General features: G+C 38.3%; 1 protein-coding gene across 9 annotated transcripts in view; it reads left to right on the top strand.

The window, feature by feature from the left end:
- Positions 1-22,254, top strand: part of ptprk (protein tyrosine phosphatase receptor type K) — a 213,173-nt gene that overhangs the window by 96,120 nt on the left and 94,799 nt on the right. For all 9 annotated transcript variants that reach the window (XM_062033962.1, XM_062033969.1, XM_062033961.1 and 6 more), the window contains exons 7-9: positions 8,688-8,769; positions 10,867-10,982; positions 12,487-12,661. In XM_062033962.1, coding sequence (XP_061889946.1) covers positions 8,688-8,769; positions 10,867-10,982; positions 12,487-12,661 — 373 coding nt within the window. The remainder of the gene's footprint in view (positions 1-8,687; positions 8,770-10,866; positions 10,983-12,486; positions 12,662-22,254) is intronic.

Below are 22,254 nucleotides of genomic sequence, written 5' to 3'. Positions count from 1 at the left end.
TGACCGCCTGGTCATGTGACCGCCTTTCAGCGGCAAAACAACAAAAAGCTTAAGCTTATGAACTAAACGTCAAATTTGAGGAAGCACATCGCGGTAAGTAACGTTAGTAGATATTTTGGCTGTTGCCGTAGGCTGATGTTAGCTTCCCTGCTATGAACCACTGTCAAATGTACATCGTGTGGGGACATTTATTAACGCACTGCAGCCTCATTCGACAGACAGACAAAGAAACACACACACACACACGCATGCATAGAAACACCAATCAGAAGTGTGTTCCCAGGTGCAGCCCACACCTATCAGTTTATGGTTTGTGTAAAGGCTAATTTATTTTCCTTTGTAATATCTGCCTACTGAGTCTATGATGCTGTTAAGTTATTGTGGCTCAATTTGCCTTAATTTTTTTATGTTAGTGTATTATTATTTAATATATATTATTGTTTTAGTTGCTTAAGAGATATTCCTGGCTCTGAATTTGCTCATTGCTATTTTTATGTTTTTGTGCATTATTTGTTGCCGTCATCATTGTTCGAACAGGTTACTCATCAGTTACTCAGTACTTGAGTAGTTTTTTCACAACATACTTTTTACTTTTACTCAAGTAAATATTTGGGTGACTACTCCTTACTTTTACTTGAGTAATCAATCTCTAAAATAACAGTACTCTTACTTGGGTACAATTTCTGGCTACTCTACCCACCTCTGGTTGTATATCACTGCTTTAAAGGAATGGTCTTTCCCAGGGGTGTCCAAATTACGGCCCGCCAGCTCACGCGAGTTCAACTAAGTATCGCATCGCCTAGTGCTTCCAGTTTGATCTTAGATAACAGGCGGTCTCTGAAGGCTACATATTTGCTGCCGTCCTGGGGACAATGTGAGTAAATCAGATCAATGACCCTTGAAAGCCCTTTGAAGTAATAGCACATTTACTTTTATGACATTATCCAAACAACCTTCCCTAGTCATGGTGCAAAAAAAAAAATGCAACACACATGGTCACAAATAACAACTTGCTCACTGAACATTGTGGATATTATGAAAAATGTCCAAACACCATAAACAAATTCAAAAGTTCACCCATTAGAGTGCATGATGGGGAAAATGTAAAACACTCTCCCCACACTTATCCATGTTTGGCACATTTTAGCTGCTTGATGTTTGGTTGATTACATAACTTTAAGAAGGTTGTCATGGAAGTAAGCAAGATAGGAGTCAAACTTTTACATACTGTTAATATCCAATTGTATTAATTATACATCCATTATATCAAATATATATCCATCATATTAATATAATATCTACATGTATTTGGCATCCAGCCAAATTTATTTTAGTCTAATGCGGCCCCCAAGTCAAAAAGTTTGGACACCCCTGGTCTATCCTATAGAATCATAATGACACCACTATATGTTTGTCATTTTCCATGAACAAACACTGTAGTTATTTTCCAAGTTTGTTAAGTCAACTTTGGTGGAGGTCTGCATTCCAATTTGTGGCGTTCTCCATATGTGGTCATTAAAGTATTGCTACAACAACATATCTAATTGTAGCCTAAGGCTTTTTACAGTTTCACTATCACTTAAACTCCTCAATGATCTAAGTGATGTCAGAGTTCATGATTTCAAAGTTGTTTGGCTCCTGAGAGTAGCTGATAGCCCAGACAGCTGTGAACCCGCGCCTCCTTAACGGGTCTTTGGCATTGTATTCATTCGTTCATGCCGTAGGAATGTGGTGAAGGTACCAAGTAAGAGTGGATCAATGTCTTGACAGTGAAGCATGGAGGGAAAGAATGATGGTTGCACAGGCAGAATGAATTGGCAGGGGAGGGAAGAACATGTCTCGGGTAAACCGTTCATTGATGCTCTTGCGAGTGATGAATGACAACAACCGGGTAATCTTCTATCTTGTCCTGTTAGCGGCCTCCTCTCATCTGTTCAATTGTGTGCTTGACTCCAAGTAAACATTATAAAAATACATACAAACATGGCATAAAGAAAAGTAGATGTGACTATCAGTAAAAATGGGTAGGTTTACTTCAGCTGTGTTATCCTACTGCAGTTATCCTAGATTTTGATTTTGACCACCATAGGAAGGCTATAAATAACTTGTGAGCATATTATAGCCTGTATAGGAGACATATTTGGTAACATACAGGTGAAACTAAAAAAATGTGACTATCCAGCAAAGGTTTGTTCAATCCAGCAATTAGATTCACAAGGTGAAGCTAATAAATGGCATAGGTTCATAACATGCAACTCAAGATATTCTTTTGATATAATTTTGATGATTTTGTGTTACAGTTTATGAAAACCTCGAATTAAAAATCCCAAAATTTGGAGTTTTCAAAAACTGTAACAAATTAAGGCTTGGCATATCTCACTTTGCATGTAATGACTTTATGTCACATTAGTTTTACATTTGAAGTTGAATTGCTTACTTGAATGGACTTTCGTGCGATATTCTGAATTTTACAATTACCTGCCAACTGAAATTAAAAGACTGCCGTACACCTTAATATTAGGGATGTAACGATTCGTTTTACAATTAAATTCGATATTTGTGGGGTTTTTTGAGCGATTCCATCCGAAATGATTCAGAGAGTTGAAGTTCTTAATTTAGTTATTTGAAAATTATTCCATAAAAAGTACAGTTTATATCTGGTCTAAAAACATTATACAAATAATAGTTCTGCCAAGACTAAGATGCAGTGTTACAATCTACGGTACTATTTTTTGATCAAATCAAATAAAAACTTGTTTTGAATTATCTCTGCCATTTGTATTCAATGTTTTTTTTTAAAAGCTAAGGCGGAAAATTGTAAATCAAATTTTTTGTGTAAAAAGCTGAAATTTTATTTTTAAGCCATATCGCCCAGGCCTACTCCGAATACTCACTAAATATAAGCTAAGGTCCCTCAGTTGACAACACATTCTCTGTTCAACCACGAGCATTTTATGTGTGTTACAAGCTACATTCTAACAAAACGGAAACTCTGATCATTGCTCCTGATAAAAAGATCCCCCTGATCAAGAACCTTGGTGCTCTGGGCGCGTCTGTTAAAACCAGCCTCAGAAACTTTGGGGTTGTGTTCAATCAGTCAATGTCTTTGGAGGGTCACTGTCGTCAACTGACCAAAAACTGCTTTTATCACCTGAGAAATCGCTCTAAAGTGAGAAATGTGTTGTCAAAATCCGATCTCGAAATGATAATTCACACGCAGAGACTATTGCAGTTCTCTTTCCAACAAGACAACGCTGAAGAGACTACAGACTGTACAGAATGCGGCTGCCAGACTTTGGACCGGTGTACCCAGAACAGCCCACATTACCCCCATTCTAATCCAGTCTTGATTGGCTTCCAGTCAAATTCCGCATTGAGTTTAAGATTTTAGTTCTAACTTTCTGTGCGTTGCATGTTGGGATCCCCCAGTACATCACTGATGTGTTGTGTCCCCACACTTCAGGCCAGGGTCTCTTAAATATTCCAAAAAAACATTATAAAACTCAGAGACCTGGCATTCCAGGCTGTAGCCCCCAGACTCTGGAATAACTTGCACCAGTCCCTCTGTGAGCTTGACTGTGTTGACACTTTTAAAAAAAACATTTCAAGACTTCTCTTTTAAGTAAATATTTTTAGTTAATGAACCTTTTAACTATCTTTTTTTAATCCACTTTTTACAATTTTTAAGATGTTGCCCTTGTTTTAATTCACCTATGTTTTGTACAACGCTTTATGATTTTATATGTGAAAAGCCCTTTATAAATACAATTTACGTACTTACACTCAGTTTTATGAGCTGGGGCAACGGCAAAGATGGTGGCACCAAATTTATTTTGTCACTTTGTTCTTACATAACCAATTTAATCGTTTACCCCAATGTTGCTGATCTGACAATATCGCTACATCAATTAGAGATAAAAATGACTTGCAGTTTTTGAGTAGACATACTGTGTGTCAAATAAGAGCTCACATTGGTCACATAAATGTAGATTAGAGGAAAAGAAACCCAAGAGAATGAAAAAAAACTGAGGTAGAATGAGAAGCACATACACGATCAAGCCTTCATTCTCCACCTCACTTGCTGTAGCGTTCTATTAGTTTTTCTTCCAGGCATTTTATGTGTACCAAGGAGATTACTGTGGTCCAGCAGGAAGAAGCATTAATCTCACAGGGTTGTTGGACTGAATATATGAATCCAAACACCCGGCAGGTCGTCATGTTCATACCTGTACCTCACTAGGGGCTCTCGCTGACTTCATCTTGGTGCAATTTTGCTAGCAAATGTAAATAATAACCTATTGACCAAAGTTCAAGTACAGTTATGCCCTTTTATGTATGTGTAATTATTTGTTACTATAAAACTACAGCACAGGTTTTCTTTTTTGCATGAATTTGCTTAATCTCCTTCCTGAATCTCTGCACACAAAAGGGTAAACATATGGCAAAACATCCTTTTTTTTTTGACAAATACACTGCATTGTCAGATTGACTTTAACATTTTTCAAAATGATTCGAGAAACATTGACGCCACGAACCAAGCAACTAATTGCTTCTTTTTTTTTTTTTTTTGTCCTGTCCAGCTTCTCAGGCAAATGTAGATTGATGTAGATGCCCATATCGGCTGTTCAGATTTACTTAACAAAAGAGAAGTGTAGGATACTTCTCTTGTTGCATTATTTGTATTTGACTTTATTAAATGTATTTATATTATCATTTGGTGCAGCCGGGCCGGAGCAGGAGTGGATTGAAAGAGGAAAAAAAGGAAGACAGAGGGGGAAATTGTGGGGACACGAGGGGGATTAGACAGAGAGACAAAAACAACAACAGCAAACACAACAATAACAACAACAATAGAGCAACATCAGCAAATACGACATGTACAAATATGATGGTTAAAGTGATAGCAAATAAGCAGTTAGCGAAATAAAAAAAGAATACAGAAATGACAATGAGCATTATTACACTACAAATGGAGCAATACAAATACCAATAGAAATAGCGCTATTGATAATGAACAATACCAATAATTTACCTCTTATCAACAATACAGTTGTTCAAATGCAACAATACATATACGTAATGATAACTAGAGATATGAAAGAATGCAGGAAAATGGAGGGGAAGAAAGAGAAGCAACCTATATTAACCTTGTAGATTGTTATAGTAACAATAGGTTAAGCTTTGTCAGTGTGCCATGTGTTACCCAGTTTACCCTAGGGCAACAACGTTAATATATGTTTGATGAAACGTGATTATGTGCATGAGTGTATGTATGTATATGTACTTGTATATGTACATAATGTGTACCGTATTTTTCGGATTATAAATCGCAGTTTTTTTCATAGTTTGGCCGTGGGTGGGACATATACTCCGGAGCGACTTATGTGTGAAATTATTAACACATTACCGTAAAATATCAAAATAATATTTATCTAATTCACGGAAGAGATGAAGCAAAATGTCAGCAATCGTCACACACACGTCAACCAATAAGAATTCGGCGGGGGAGGGTCATGGCAGAAGTGCATTGTGGGCCATGGGATGCTAACTGCTATATGCTATATGCTACTGCCGTAGCTATTAAGATGGATCATTTCTACATTGGCGGTAACTTATAAAAACTGAGAAGGGCTGAAAAAAATGGCACCGAAAAAGAAATCATAGACTGCATAGGGGGCGCCACAAATGTGCCGGCGACATGTGTACAGCAGTAACCTTTGGCCCAGTACCTCAAAAACACCTGTATCTCTACTCCGTGTCGCCCATTGAAATTAATTTGAATCAATTTAATCTGTGCTTACCCTCGCCCACAAAAGGCCACCATTTTAACAGTAAGTGACTTTTAAAAAGAAAAACTCTTTTAGATGAGATGAAATATCGTATGAAAAAAATTTATAGAATGTTTTACAAATAACAAAACTTGTTAAAACAGAAAAAAGTCACACGCGCTGAAGCACTGGGTAATGACTCGGGTTGTTAGCAATAGGCCGATGCAAGATGCAACATTTGTGATGTCGGTTACAGTCCCTTCAATCGATAAGATCCTTAGGTTCATCGAGTGTAGACACATGAACGCTCCAAACTAGAAATCAGTTGACGGTTTGTCTTTAAAACCATACGTGGTTTATTTGCCAAAACCGTGAAAAGAGTCACTCGCTTGTTACGTTAGTTACGTAACCGGAGATGCGAATAGAAAAAAACAAAAACGTAAGAGTCACGGCTGCACGCAAAATATTTACCCCTAATTTCCACAAGATACGTGACAATATTGTAACATTCCAAGGAATGGAGGCTCAGACAGATTCTCAGTTTTTTTTTTATTTCACAAAATGCAACGTTTTCGTACAACAGGCTCAATCTCCAACAACCTTTTACCCTTACAACACACGTCACTTCCCGTCTTTGTCCCGTAAGTCCTGCCCTGCAGTCAAGTCATTGGCTTCAACCCTTAGGCGTCTGTGATGACACTGACATGGAAAAAATATGTATTTGACATGTGACATGTTTGCATTTTTACTTTAACATCTTTGGGGATGCATGTTGTGTTTCGAAAAATTTTAAATACCGAAAGCATTGTACTTTTATAGAATTTTCTTTTTCTTTTTTTTGTGAAGATGAATAAATGTGCGTATGGGTGTTCTGATTCATCAGGTTATTGTTATTCTCATGGCATTCAACTGATCAGTTGTTTGGGAGGGCGTTTGACCTCTCATCCAAGCAGTTTTCATCAGTTCATGCTCATAGACTTAGCTTGGACAGATCTATTCTGAGCGCTTGGTGCCAAAGTCCTAACTAATTATCCTCTAACATAAGGAGTGTATGCACAGGAAGGAATGCTTTTGTTCTATTGTAGTGTAAAAAGAATGTGTCCATCAACAAATGTTAACTATAGAATTTAATCGTTCATACACTAAATTTAATCATATCGAATTGTTCATACACAAAATTTTATTTTTTATGAATCGTTTATACACTAAATTGAATCATATCAAATCATTCATACACTAAATAGAATTTTATTGAATTGTTCATACACTAAATCCAATCGTATCAAATTGTTCTTACACTAAATAGAATTTTATTGAATCATTCATTCACTAAATCCAATCGTATCGAATTGTTCATACACTAAATTTAATTGCATCGAGTCGTTCATATACTAAATTGAATTTTATTGAATCTTTCATACACTAAATCAAATCGTATCAAATTGTTCATGCACTAAATTAAATTTTATTGACTCGTTCATACACTGAATTGAATCGCTTCAAATCGTTCATACATTAGATAGAATTTTATTGAATTGTTAATATACTAAATCGTATCAAATCGTTCATACACTAGATAGAATTGTATTGAATCGTTCATACAATAAATTGAATCATATCAAATCGTTCATACATTAATTGAATCGTATTGAATCGTTTATACACTAAATCGAATCGTATCGAATTGTTCATTCACAATTGAATCGCATTGAATTGTTCATACACTAATTAGAATTTTATTGAATCGTTCATTCACTAAATCGAATCGGATCGAATTGTTCATACACTAAATCGAATCGTATCGAATTGTTCATACATTAATTTGAATGTAATTGAATTGTTCGTACACTAAATTGAATCATATCGAACCGTTCATACACTAATTAGAATTTTATTGAATCGTTCATACAATAAAGCGAATTGTATCGAATTGTTCATACACTGAATCGAATCGTATCAAATTGTTCATACACTAAATCAAATCGTTTTGAATCATTTATGCACTAAATCGAATCGTTCATATACCAAATTAAATCGTATCAAATTGTTCATACATTAAATTGAATTGTATTGAATTGTTCATATACTAAATTTAATCGTATCGAACTGTTCATACACCAAATTGAATTTTATTGAATTGTTCATACCCTAAATCGAATCGTATTGAATTGTTCATACACTAAATTTAATTTTATTGAATTGTACATACACTAAATTGAATCATATCGAATCATTCATACACTAATTAGAGTTTTATTGAATCGTTCATATACTAAATCGAAACATATCAAATTGTTCATACACTAAATCGAATCTTATTGAATTGTTCATACACTAAATCGAATCGTTCATACACTAAATCGAAGCGTATCAAATTGTTCATACACTAAATCGAATCGTATCGAATTTTTCATACACTAAATCAAATCGTATTGAATTGCTCATACACTAAATCAAATTTCATTGAATCGTTCATACACTAAATCAAATTGTATCGAATTGTTCAAACACTAAATTTGCATCAAATCGTTCTGTTTTATATATGAATGGTTTTTGAACTGCATCGTAGCCCATGTATGGAGATGTGAATCGAATCGTCCATCACAAAGCCATTTACATCCCTTTTAGTGACTGGTAGTGTACTGCGCAGCAAGTGACGTGGAGGGCTCTGCCTCCCCAAAAATGCTGTGCCCTGCTTTTTACCTGCAGGCGGGACACAAAATGAATGAACGAAGCATTCGTACACAGAGGCATATTTGGCCCCATCTAAAATTTCGTAAATCAAAAAGTCTGCAAATATTCGTAAATCGGGGTTGTAAGTTGAGGTACCACTGTACGACTTAGTCTATGTTTAAAGCTCAATTGCTTTGACTTCTATGTTGTGTAGTAAAAGCCTAACCCTTTTTTTTTTCTCCTCAGGTTATATTTGAAGCGGATATTTCGGACAGGAAAGCAGGCTTCATCGTTATAGATGACATTCAGGTGCTCAGCTACCCATGCGGTGAGTCATTAGCATTCCAGCAATTAGTCCTAGTTCGCTGAGTAGGCGCTTATAGCTCTGGCCACTAATTAGACCGAACCGGGGATGGTTTTTGTCGCAGTTGACTGGACAGATAAGTGGTAATGACGAGAAGGTGACTCAAAGATGGGGGGGGGGGAAGGGACAAGTTGTAGTAGGTAAACGAGATAACTAAAACAGAAGCAAAGAGTGTGAGATGGGAGAAGAGAGAAACGTGGGGGGGGGGGGGGGGTCGGAGAGAGCGAAGCGGGAAATGAAACGGTATTAGGTCAGTCATGGAGAGAGGAGATTCTGACCACTCAGCTCTCTTTCTCTTTCAAACAGACTCACACAACACACACACACACACACACGCGCGCGCAGTGAACAGTAGCTGTCTTGTCTTGCGCTGACAGCAAAGTGATGAGGGTTGCGATCCTTTTTAAATTCACGTTACGTTCCGAAGCCCTTTCTCTCCTCCGTGTTTCCGCACCGCCAGAGGCCTCTTCCTGAAACTCTGGCGCGTGCGAGTTCATCTGAAGCCCGTGGACAGGCGTCTGGGGGGTGCAAACATACCGCGATGAAAGCAATTAAATCCCCGTTTGGCCGTCCATCTACTAGCAGCAGTGCCACTTTTTTTTTTAGCCTGGTCTGACTACTGATAGGTTCTATTGATTTTAAGTCATAAAGCTATGACGCATACATCCCAATTAGAAGTTGTCAAAAATGTCTGAGATTAGTTAAGTGACGTGGAAGTGGGTCTGAATGTTAAGAGAGAAGAAACTGAATAGAAAGCGGCAAGTATAACTTCCACAGTGGAAGCATTCATTCTCACAGCTGCATTTGTGGACACACAGGTTTGTGTGTGCGCTTCTTTCACTGCGTGTGTGTTTTCAGCTGCTATCTATGATTGCAATCACATCCCTGGAATAAAAATAGCCACGCTGCGTCTTCGAGGGTCGAGAAGGCTTATTCCATACCTTAGCGTTGTGTTTAAGTGTTGGAAGCTGTGACATTGCGACAGTGATGATAGCAGCCAGTGGCAACGTTTAGATTTAGCTTCATCTGACTCCTCTAAAATCGAATCGTAGTAATGGACAACATATCGCTGCGGGTTACAAAATGTCCGTCCCAAAATAGGGGTTATTCCAATTGAATGCACACGGGTATAAACTGTAATCGGGATGTAACGATAAACGATATAATGATGAATCGCGGTAAAACTTCCCAAGTTCTTATTAAAATGATCGTAAAACCGTGATTGATAACACTTTAATAAACCTCCAGACCTAAGCTAGCGCTGGATAACATGCAAACAAGAGACATTAAGATCTTTCTCCATTAAAGCTTTAATGGAAAAAAAATAAAAACATATTAACATCATACAGTTTAAAGTAACAGTAATCATTTCTGACAAAATCGTGCTGTGTGCTGTCTGTGCCTTTTAATTAAGTATATTAGTAAATAAAACCCCGGAAGACAAAAGAATTTGTCTTCGTGGTGGTCAACCCCTCCAGATCCACAGGATTTAGAGAAAGGAGAGGTGAGCAGAGCCCACGAAGGAGCCTCCTCTTTGGCCGACGCGATATATAAGGAAGCGTGTGCACGGTTTGAATATTGGTCCAGCGTATTCAAGTTGGGGAGGACATTGCGGGTCAGTCTTGGACTAACTTTTGACGTGCAAGATCGATACTCAAAGCAAAAAAACCGGACATGATGCACACAACACAAGTTTTTTTCTTTATCATTGGAAAAAACACAAACTTTTACAAATTGAAAGGGTTGAAGATAAACATATATAAACACTCAACTAAAAATAATATGGCTCTTAAGTGGCCAGAAAAAATATTAATATATAACATATTTCTTCTTCCAAGAAATTATATTGTGTGGCTATTTTATATTGTTTTATTCTTTTCAAATAAAACATGGTCATAAGTGTGTACAAGTACTTTTTGAGCACAATTAACAATGCCATGACGATAACCATGGTAATTTTGGTCACCAAGACCCTGACATTACATTTTTCATAACGTTCCATCCCTACTGTAAACTTTACCACCAGATGCATATTCCTATAAATCTGTTTATTTTCTTCAGATAAATCCCCTCATTTCCTGCGTCTTGGGGATGTGGAGGTGAACGCTGGTCAGAACGCCACTTTTCAGTGCATCGCCACCGGACGAGATACATCTAACAATAAACTCTGGCTCCAGGTAAAGACACACGCACACACTAAAGTGCTTGAAACATCCGCACAGTGACTTAACACACCCAATGTATTGAAACAAAATGTATTGCCTCTTAAAGGGGAATTGCGCTTTTTGTGGAATCACACAATCCTTATGTAAAACAAGTACACACGTTTTCTTTTTTTCATGCATTCTAACTTGTAAATAAACTCAAGCAAAAGTCAGCTACAGATAATGGGTAATGAGAGTCGTGACGTTATTGCGGCCATTAAGCCCCCTAAAAAACATCCAAACAACGCCAACAATACACTATTTACTTGTCGTGACCTGAACATTAACCAAGTGTTAGCGATATTGTTGTTATAAGCCTTAATGTTAAAAGACTACTTTAGCGTGCAGTGATTACAGAGAGCTGTAACTAGCTTATGCTGACATATTGAGCCGGTGAGCTGCTGCATCGCCTCTGAGTTGGTGAAATGTAATTCTAGATTATAAGCCATGCCTCTCATTTGTATAGTAGAATGTTGCTGCCATAGACCGAGAAGTTGGTCAATTTTGACATACAACTCTGAGAAAGACACTAAAAGACGCTTGTTTGCAGCACCTTTTTTTTTAACCTGCATGAGAATTTTGGTTAATTCTTATGAGTAATCTAAACGGTGAGAGCAGACATTGTACAGTAAGTGATTGTTTTAATATATTGTAGTTTGTATTTCTTGTTTAGCACTTAGCAATACTGCTACATGATTGTTTCACTAAAGCTGGATCTGCTTATCACTCAGCTTCTCATCCTCCTTATATTCAGGTTAGAAAAATATAAGGTTCTGGATCATAATATGTCCCAAAGTATCCTTTGTTGTCTCTAATGAAAGTCTGCCATGATTACTAGTGTAGTTGTTAAGGAAAAGCAAATGTTGTGATGCATCTGTAAAATGAATATGCTTAAAATGTTCAAAATGTGTAAATATGTTATTATAAATGTGTCTGTTTATACATTACAAATATATTTACAGGGTGTATATAAAACGTTAGAGGGCTTTATAGGCGGAATAAAGTGACTTTCATTGGCTCCATTGTTTGCTGACTTTCGCTAGCGTTTTTAAAATACATTTTTTTTAAAAACATACGCGTTCTTGTCTCACGTAAGGATTGTGTATTATAGACAAAATTGGAAAAAGTGAAGTTCCTCTTGAAACCTGGCAGATGAATGCACCCATGTTAGTTGATAGGTATTGTATATGAATGAAAAGCATTCACTAGTTATTCACCATAAACACGTTATATTACACGTACTGAATATACCAGGTAAGACCACACATACACACACCCCAGGCCATACATTCTGGCAGCTAACACGATTAACAGTTTAATAGCTGCTGATTTCATTACAGCTCTATTGTAGTCATGACCTTCAAACCTGCTGTCAGTGAGATACGATAGATAAAAGTGTGTGTGTGTGTGTGCACGCGCTGTAGACCTTAAGCAAGACAGTTAACCCCCCCTGCCCGCTTCTACGTCTGTTCAACAGAGGAGAAACGGAGAAGATATTCCCGTGTCTCAGAGGAAAAACATCAACCATCGGCGATTCTCCGCCTCATTCCATCTCAACCAAGTCACTAACCAGGATCAAGATCTGTATCGCTGCGTCACCCAGTCTGAGCGCGGCTCCGGGGTGTCCAACTTTGCCGGCCTTATTGTCAGAGGTGAGGGCTTGCTGAAAATGTATGTTTGCAGTCTGAAATCATACAGACAAAACCTAATTTTTGCTTGCGGCGAACTCCGGATGATTAGGCTTTGAAAGGGAATCTGAAATAAGATGAGACAACAGGGCGAAATAGCAATATAATCGATAAAAAGGTAGAGTAGGAAGGGGATTCATACGGCCCCATTTCTTGTGTTGAACATCTTAAAATGTGTTTGGTGGCAATTCCAATTTTGACCACAGCGTCAGTTGCTATGTAGAGTGACACTTTCCATCATTTTCAGCAGACTGCATTGCAAAATTATTCACCCCCTACCTTCCTCTCACGCGAGATCCACCCAGGAATGGGGCTACGTGATTCCCTTCCCTACCGTAGGTCAATTATGTGTTGATTGTTGAGTGTCATATTCGGGTTAGAGATTTGATCCTGACCCGAAGTATGGAGTTCAAGTACACTATATTGCCAAAAGTATTTGGCCACCTGCCTTGACTCACATATGAACTTGAAGTGCCGTCCCATTCCTAACCCATAGGGTTCAATATGATGTCGGTCCACCTTTTGCAGCTATTACAGCTTCAAATCTTTTGGGAAGGCTGTCCACAAGGTTGCAGAGTGTGTTTATAGGAATTTTCTACCATTCTTCCAAAAGCGCATTGGTGAGGTCACACACTGATGTTGGTCGAGAAGGCCTGGTTCTCAGTCTTCGTTCTAATTCATCCCAAATGTGTTCTATCGGGTTCAGGTCAAGACTCTGTGCAGGCCAGTCAAGTTCATCCACACCAGACTCTGTCATCCATGTCTTTATGGACCTTGCTTTGTGCACTGGTGCACAGTCATGTTGGAAGAGGAAGGGGCCCGCTCCAAACTGTTCCTACAAGGTTGAGAGCATGGAATTGTCTAACATGTTTTGGTATCCTGGAGCATTCAAAGTTCCTTTCACTGGAACTAAGGGGCCAAGCCCAACTCCTGAAAAACAACCCCACACCATAATTCCTCTTCCACCAAATTTCACACTCGGCACAATGTAGTCTGAAATGTACCGTTCTCCTGGCAACCTCCAAACCCAGACTCGTCCATCAGATTTCCAGATGGAAAACCGTGAGTCATCACTCCAGAGAACGCGTCTCCACTGCAGTAGAGTCCAGTGGCGACGTGCTTTACACCACTGCATCCCACGCTTTGCATTGGACTTGCTGATGTATGGCTTAGATGCTCGGCCATGGAAACTCATTCCATGAAGCTCTCTGCGTACTGTACGTGGGCTAATTGGAAGGTCACATAAAGTTTGGAGCTCTGTAGCAACTGACTGTGAAGAAAGTCGGCGACCTCTTTCCACTATGCGCTTCAGCATCCGCTGACCCTCTCTGTCAGTATATGTGGCCTATCACTTTGTGGCTGAGTTGCTGTTGTTCCCAAACTCTTCCATTTTATCATAATAAAGCCGACAGTTGACTTTGGAATATTTAGGAGCGACGAAATATCACGACTAGATTTGTTGCACAGGTGACATCCTATGACTGTTCCACGCTGGAAATCACTGAGCCCCTGAGAGCAGCCCATTCTTTTACAAATGTTTGTAGAAACGGTCTCCATGCCTCAGTGCTTGATTTTTTACATCTGTGGCCGGGCCAAGTGATTAGGACACCTGATTCTGATCATTTGGATGGGTGGCCAAATACTTTTGGCAATATAGTGTATCTTGCGTCATTTTGGCTAGCCTATGAACATGAACTAGTGAAGACTGCTAAACCAAACAGTCAAGTTGCGATGGAGCTAATGCCCTGAGAATACAATGATCTGGATGCATGAGAACATCCGGAGACATATCTTGGGTCTTGTTCAGAAATGAGGGAAGGAGGGCTGGTGAGATCAACCGGCGGATTGGTGCAACTTCTACGGTGATGTGGCGTCTGTATCGATTCTTAAAGTGAGCTGAGCCGAAAAGATCAATAAACCAGTTGATCAACATTCCTACCCTAACCTATTTTCATGAAAGGAAATCGCGAGTATGGGGTGGCTGGGGTCTCATTTAAAGGCAGGTTGATAAGCTCCGTCATCCAGGAAGAACTCCTCCACATTGAGAGGAGCCGGATGAGGTGGCTCGGGCATTTTGGCAGAAGACCACTCAGAAACCCTCCCTGGGGAGGGCATGTCCGAGCAGCAAAAAGGCTTCAGGGGAGATCCAAGGCATGTTGGCGAGATTGTGTCTCAACTGGGCTGGGAAGTTCTCAGGATCCCCCCAGGAGGAGCTGGACATAGTAGCCAGGGAGAGCCTGGTTTCTCTGCTGAGGCTTATTGCCCTAAGGCTAAGCCAATGCTTCTCAATTATTTTCTGTCACGCCCTGCCCCCTCGGAAGAAGTAAACATCCCCCCCCCCCCCCCCACCCACCTTCCCCCACCCACTCTTGCCACAACTATAAACAGGATCATTTAGCTATGAAACACCTCTACCTACCATTGTATTTTTAACATTAAAGGAAACAAAAAATATATATCAACTTACATTATTTTTTAGTCCAAAAGAAAATGTTTTAAGTGCTTACATTTGCCTAAAATAAAAAATGTTTTATCCTTATTTAAAACAATTTATTTTGACTGACTTGAACCATTTGATACTGAAAAATATATGTTTTTATCAAAATGAGGAAGTCCGGAATAATGGCTACAAATAGCACATTTGAGAAGAACTAAGTCGACCATGGATAAGCAGAAAATTAAGGATACATGACTGTAATACTTGCAACTAGTGATGGGTAAATGATGCCTCACTAGCTGTATTGAGACTGCACTATTGCAGTGTTTTGAATAGGTATGCGGAAAGGAACTCTGATCAGGGAGCCAAATAGTGAACAGGCACCCTATTTTGATCAATACGTCGGAATGTTTCCTTTTTCTTGGCTCCATCCAGATCAATGGAGACGGAAACTCCTTCTCCGACTTTATTTTGGACAAACTGTCACTTGTGAGTCGAAAGACGCGTTTCCTGATAAACACAGTTTGTCACGTTTTTTTTTTCTTTTCTTAAAGTGACACACATCGATGCTTCAGTATACATTGACCCATCACTACTTGTAATGAGTCCAGGTGCTGGTAATGCAGTAGAATAGTTTACAGAATCGGGAGCTGAGAGACAATTAAATCGTCACAGGAGTTCAGGACACTCAAATACTCTCCCATCCCAATAAAAAAAGTCCAATTCAGCCGCTTGTAACCTACCAATTCCTGCAGATACTGTATGTGAATGTTAAAAATTCCAAAACAAAATTGGGCAAAACTTAATGAAAATATATGAACACTTAGTCATCAAGATGAAATTAAAGGGGGGAAAAATGGTGAATGCCAAATGTGATAACTCTCGCAAACTTAATACGCTAAATCTGCCTATAAGACAACATTCAAGTACATTTCTCAACTTATTTCCTTACATGTCACATGAAACTGTCATAGAACCAATATAAGACACTGTGTGTGCGTGTGTGTGCGTGTGTGTGTGTGTGTGTGTTTGTGTTTGTGTGTGTGTGTGTGTGTGTGTGTGTGTGTGTGTGTGTGTGTGTGTGTGTGTGTGTGTGTTCACTTCATCTGTCATGTGCAGTTGACATGTGGTTAATAAGGTGTCACCAATGTGTGTTTGTGATGAGATTCTTTATTCATTCACATTGAATAGCTCACATATTCAAATAATCTCCCAAGGAGAGAGAGAGGGAGAGAGAGGGAGAGAGAGAGAGACACTCAGGGTAAAGGCGAGTGAGATTCTGAAAAGAATGATACGAGAGTGACAGAAAGGCGGGTGGTGGGTAGAATAGACATAGAGAGCGGGTGAGGAAAATGTTACATGTAAATAGTCAGCTCATTATCCAGAGAATACACCCATATCAGGCTCCGCACAATGTGTGAATATGTAAACAGAGGAACGGTCTCATATTTATTCTTCTGCATATCATATGGAAGCGAAGGAAGAAATGTGAAACCGACACCGAAGCGAACACTGTGAATATAAACTGGCGAACCTTACTCTCTCCAGGCCATTTGCACTGCGTTGGGCATAAACGACCCTCAGCCCCGTTCTCCTGACGCTCTCACTAAGCATTCATGCTTTAACCCATTTGTTGGTCCCATCACTTGTAAACTGCTCAGGGTTTCCCCGACATGTAATTAATCATGATGCGGTGCCACGGCAAAATAAAAGCCTCCACAACTTACAAATAAGGGTCTAAGTAAAAAAAAAAAAATCATGTGCATGTGTATCCATGTTTGTGTGTGTGTATTATCCATCCATCCATTTTCTACCGCTTTTCCTTTTTCGGGGTCGCGAGGGGTGCTGGAGCCTATCTCGGCTGCATTCGGTTTGAAGGCGGGGTACACCCTGGACAAGTCGCCACCTCATCGCAGGGCCAACACAGATAGACATTCACATTCACACAATAGGGCCAAATTAGTGTTGCCAATCAACCTATCCCCAGGTGCATGTCATATATATATATATATATATATATATATATATATATATATATATTATATATATATATATATATATATATATATATATATATATATATATATATATATATATATATATATATATAATATATTATACAGTGATTCTCAGCGGTCTTGAATTGTAACCTCTGCCGGAGCGTTTTTTTCTAGTTTAATTCCGTTGTTCCGAAATAGATATGGAGAATTTTACAATTCCGTAAGTGACGTTCTGTTTGTAAAATCTAGCATCTTTTAACTGTTACTGGAGACTGTACTCGTGTTTAGAGAGTAGCTGAAAATGAGCTTTCCCTTCTTGAAAGACGGGCTGCAGCCACTGGCATACGGCCTGTGTTACATTGTACAATAAGCAGCAACAATGGAAAAAGATATGTTAGTAGTTATTACTAAAACACTGATTTATTTTAATGTATTTTGTTAGCCATTCTAGAGAAAATTAATGCATCATCGTCAATTATGCAAATTGTATGCCGTCATATAGACCACGCCCCTTAGCCAAGCGGGAAACCTTACTGCTGTACTCCTGCAATTTCCCTGACTTTATGGACTAATTCCAGTCTTATTTCAAGCAAAAAGGGACATATGATGATTTGAATCTACATTTACAAGACTTCCTTGTTGTCTGAATAGTATGTATTCGATATTCTTTGGTGTACATATAAAATGTGGCTATTTCACTGTGGGAGTACTTTTGGTCTTTATTGGACATGGAAAATGTTTGTTTTCCCACAAAAAATGCCAATTTAGACCGATTTATTTCCCGTTTTCCCGAGTTCCCTATCCTAATTTCTTTAATAATATGAGAAAGCAGTAAAAAAAAAAAAAAGTGTTCCTGTCACAGCAGGAGACAGTTGTCCAATCATGAATGCCACCAGTGTGGATGAGGAAAATACACAGAGAGCTCTGCAGACCCTATTTAAGTGCATTGTATGCTTCAAATCAAGGTGTTTTTTCAATATGTGAAAGATGTTTTCTCAGCGCTTTGGGATATAGGCATTAAATGAATATTAATCCCTTCTGAATGTGAAAAAAGTATCATCACAATGAAGGAATGATGGCAGCTCGCATGAATGTGCAAGAGGAGCCACTTCATGTTTATTTATTAGAACTATCAAGATGAGAAGCGGAGGGAAATCAAAGAAATATTGAATATATATATATATATTATACCTCTCTAAAAATATGCATGGATTTTAATATGTATGCAGGACAGTATACAGTATGGACGAAACTAAGCTGCATTATTGCTGTGCTTATTACTCTTGGCTTTTTTTGCATATAAATATTCATCCAATATTTAAATGTATATCCCGTTGTGAAATCAGCGGAAGGAATTGAAATGTGTCCATGCTAATCTGATAAAACACAAGAAAAAAATGCAGGTGCATTCCCAGATATGACTTGGATGCATAAAACATGTTCTGCAGGGGGACATTGATCCGGGATTCATTTTCCGAGGCTGAAACTGGTCCACCGGGTGATGTGAGATTGCCTGCAAGCAGGTACATGCGGGCCCAGTCCATTGATATTTATGTAGATGACAGAGATGTGCCATTAACGGCTCCCCCCTGTGTGTGCTGGGCCTGTCAAGATCAGAGCAGAGAAGACATTTTTTACAAGCACAAGTGCGTGATGTGAGACTTGACTTGGGATTGCTAGATCACGCTTGGAGATGTTTTTCTCCTTCACAGGCGGGAAGAATGACAAATATGTTGACAGGCTTCTATCTATTCATCGATTATTTGTTTTTATTTGGCTACAAAATGCCTATTATTATGCATTGCTTGCTTGTCCCCGAAAATACAAACAGTGCTTCTTTGACTGACTATTCTAATTTTGGAAATCTTTTAGATTATTAAAAGTGAGACAATTGTAAATTTGACTGAGGGGTACAAAGGATTAGGCTGTTAGAAATAAAATACAATTGCAATGAGAATAACAAAAATATATGACAAAATTATACTGTTTAAAGTAAAATGTTGTATACTATGACAATATATCTGAATAAATGTTTGGTCAAAAAGTCGGACAAAGGCACACTGTTGCGATAAAAGTCGTAATATCCAAAATAATAATATTAATAATAATAATATTGTATATTCAAGTTTTAAAAAAGTCACAGCGTAAATTCATGCTGTTATGAAACTAAAGTCGTATTAAATATAGTTGTTAGTTTTGTAAATACATGAAGTTATACTGGAACATACTCATAAAAGTAGTTGTGTTACAGGAAAAAGACAATTTACGACAAGGAAAATTACGGAATGTTTGGAGAATGAAACTGTAAACTTATGCAAAAAAAGGTTCTGTTGCTACAGGATAAAGTTGGAATGATTTGAGGAAAAAGTTGGGATTTTAAACTAATTTTGTACAAAAAAAGTTTGTTGCTACAACAAAAACTAGTAATGCTACAAGGAAAAAGTAAATGTTATGTGAATCGAAACAAACTTTAATTGAAAAAAGGTTATGTCGCAACAAGAAAAGTTGGAATGCTACGAGAATAAATGTGTCCTTTTATATGAAAAAAGGTTCTCTTACAAGACAAAGTTGGACTACTACAAGGAAAAAGTCAAAATGTTACGAGAATGAAACTGTAATTTTATGCAAAAAAAGAAAGGTTCAATTGCTTCATCAAAAAGTAGTAATACCGTGAGGAAAAAGTCGTAATGTTGCAAAAAAACCCTTGTAATTTTAATGCGAAAAAAGGTCCTCTTACAAGAAAAAGCTGGACTACTACAAGGAAAAATTGAGACTGTTATGAAAATAAAACTGTCATTTTATGCAAAAAAAAAAAAAAGGTTCAGTTGCTTCAACGAAAAGTAGTAATGCTCTGATAAAAAAGTCAGAATGTTGCGAAAAAAAGTTGTTGCTACAAGAAAAATGTAGTATGCTACAAGGAAAAAGTCAAAATGGTATAGGACTAAAACTGTTATTTAATGCAAAAAAAGGTTATGTTGCTACAAGAAAAAGTTGTAATACTAAGATAAAAAAGGTGGAATGCTACAAGAATAAAACTGATTTTATGCAAAAAAAAAAAAAAAGTTCTGTTGCTACAAGAAAAAATTAGAATGCAACGAGGAAAAAAAAAAAAATTTTGTGCGAAAAAAGGTTTTTGTTGCTTCTTGGCAGTTACTTTATCTCTTTAATCCTAGAGGTTTTATTTTTAGTGTAGCTCCTAATACTCCTGTGAAGACATTGATGCTGCCCGTAGTTCTTCATTTTATTGCAGTGGTTCTTAACCTGGGTTCGATCGAACCCTAGGGGTTCGGTGAGTCGGCCTCAGGGGTTCGGCGGAGCCTCCGCCACGGAGGTATAGACACATCCGAATTATCGTGTAAATAAAAACTTCTCCCTATCGGCGTATTATGAATACCCCCAAACAATGTTCCCTCTAATTTTCCATCTGATTTGCAGGTTCTTTGATTGATTGATTGAAACTTTTACCAGCAGTTTGCAAAGGAAGAGAATACATTATATGAAACAGTACAGTTTACACAGTACAGTACATATTCCGTACAATTGACCACTAAATGGTAACACCCGAATACGTTTTTCAACTTGTTTAAGTCGGGGTCCATGTTAATCAATTCATGGTCATGTGTGTAAGGTGTGTAATTTGTTGTGTTGGTTTTGTTCTTTGAACAAGGTGATGTTCATGCATGGTTCATTTTGTGCACCAGTAAAAAAACATAACTTTTTCTTGAATTTGGAAAAAAAAAAAATAATTTATTTTTCACTAAAGAAGGGTTCGGTGAATGCACATATGAAACTGGTGGGGTTCGGTACCTCCAACAAGGTTAAGAACCACTGTTTTATTGTCTTATATATATTTTTTACAATATTGCCTTAACACTTTTGAGTGAAGCGTATCTGTGTGTGTGTGTGTGTGTGTGTGTGTGTGTGTGTGTGTGTGTGTGTGTGTGTGTGTGTGTGTGTGTGTGTGTGTGTGTGTGTGTGTGTGTGTGTGTGTGTGTGTGTGTGTGTGTGTGTGTGTGTGTGTGTGTGTGTGTGTGATACCAACTAATAATAAAGTATAAAATAATATGTCAGTATATAGCGTCAGTGTTTGTCAGTAGATGTTTGGTGGGAATGCAGCTCAGAAAGTCTTGCCCTCTGGTCCCCACAGTGACAGAGCACATCATCATGACACACACACATGCAAACACACGTACACACTTACCGCAATGCCAGCTTGCATTATAGACAACCCATGGCCTAAAAAGATCCTGCAATATTACTGTCACACACACACACACACATGCGTGCACACAAACATGCATGAATCCATACGACTGTGTTAAACCTGTAATGGAGCACTTCTGAAATGTTGTTTTTACTCGCTTCATCTTAAAGGTACTTACTCGTCCAAGTGATAGTGACAGCTGGAGCTCCAGGTGCTTCCAAAGTGGAGAGAATCTTGATAGTGGCACAAAACACTGCCTCACGCACGCACGCACGCACGCACACACACACGTACGTCCTGGCTTGTTGTGCAGGTCAAATGTCCTCCAGGGCTTCCATAGCGATGTCAGCTGTGCTTTGTGGAAAACTAAACTTTATTGACAAGGTTGCTGACGTTGGACGGCGATGCCTACTGGGCTTTGGTCACCAACACAATTTGTTTTTTCTTTTCTCCGTAAGTCTTGCCCTTCCTTCGCCCTTAATTTCTTCTCGCCTTTCTTTTTCTCATTCAGTTAGTTACTTTTTTCTTTGCAATTTGTCGCTCTTTTTTGCTCATTATTCTCTTGATTACTTTCATTTTCTAATATTTCCTTTTTTCTTTCAAATTCTGTAAAGGGAATGCAGTTGGTAAATCATAAGAAAAGGAAAGGAAGAAGGAATTAAGTAACACTAATTGAAGATATAAGAGTTAGGGAAGAGAATCAGTGACAAAGGGGGCCATAATTTACATGTAAAGGATAGAGAAGAAAAGACTGACGACAGGAGGAAGGGGATTTATATGGCCCTATATGTCACGGTTTACCTGACACATGAAACATGACGAATTTGGGGTGTGCACTATCCACTTTAGCCACCAGTTGGCAGTAGAATGTTGAATATCTTAAAGGCAATTCCCACTTTGGCCACAGCATCAGTTG

Source organism: Entelurus aequoreus, linkage group LG23 (assembly GCF_033978785.1).
Source record: "Entelurus aequoreus isolate RoL-2023_Sb linkage group LG23, RoL_Eaeq_v1.1, whole genome shotgun sequence".
Classification (NCBI taxonomy): domain Eukaryota; kingdom Metazoa; phylum Chordata; class Actinopteri; order Syngnathiformes; family Syngnathidae; genus Entelurus; species Entelurus aequoreus.
This window is presented reverse-complemented; position numbering and strand designations above follow the sequence as displayed.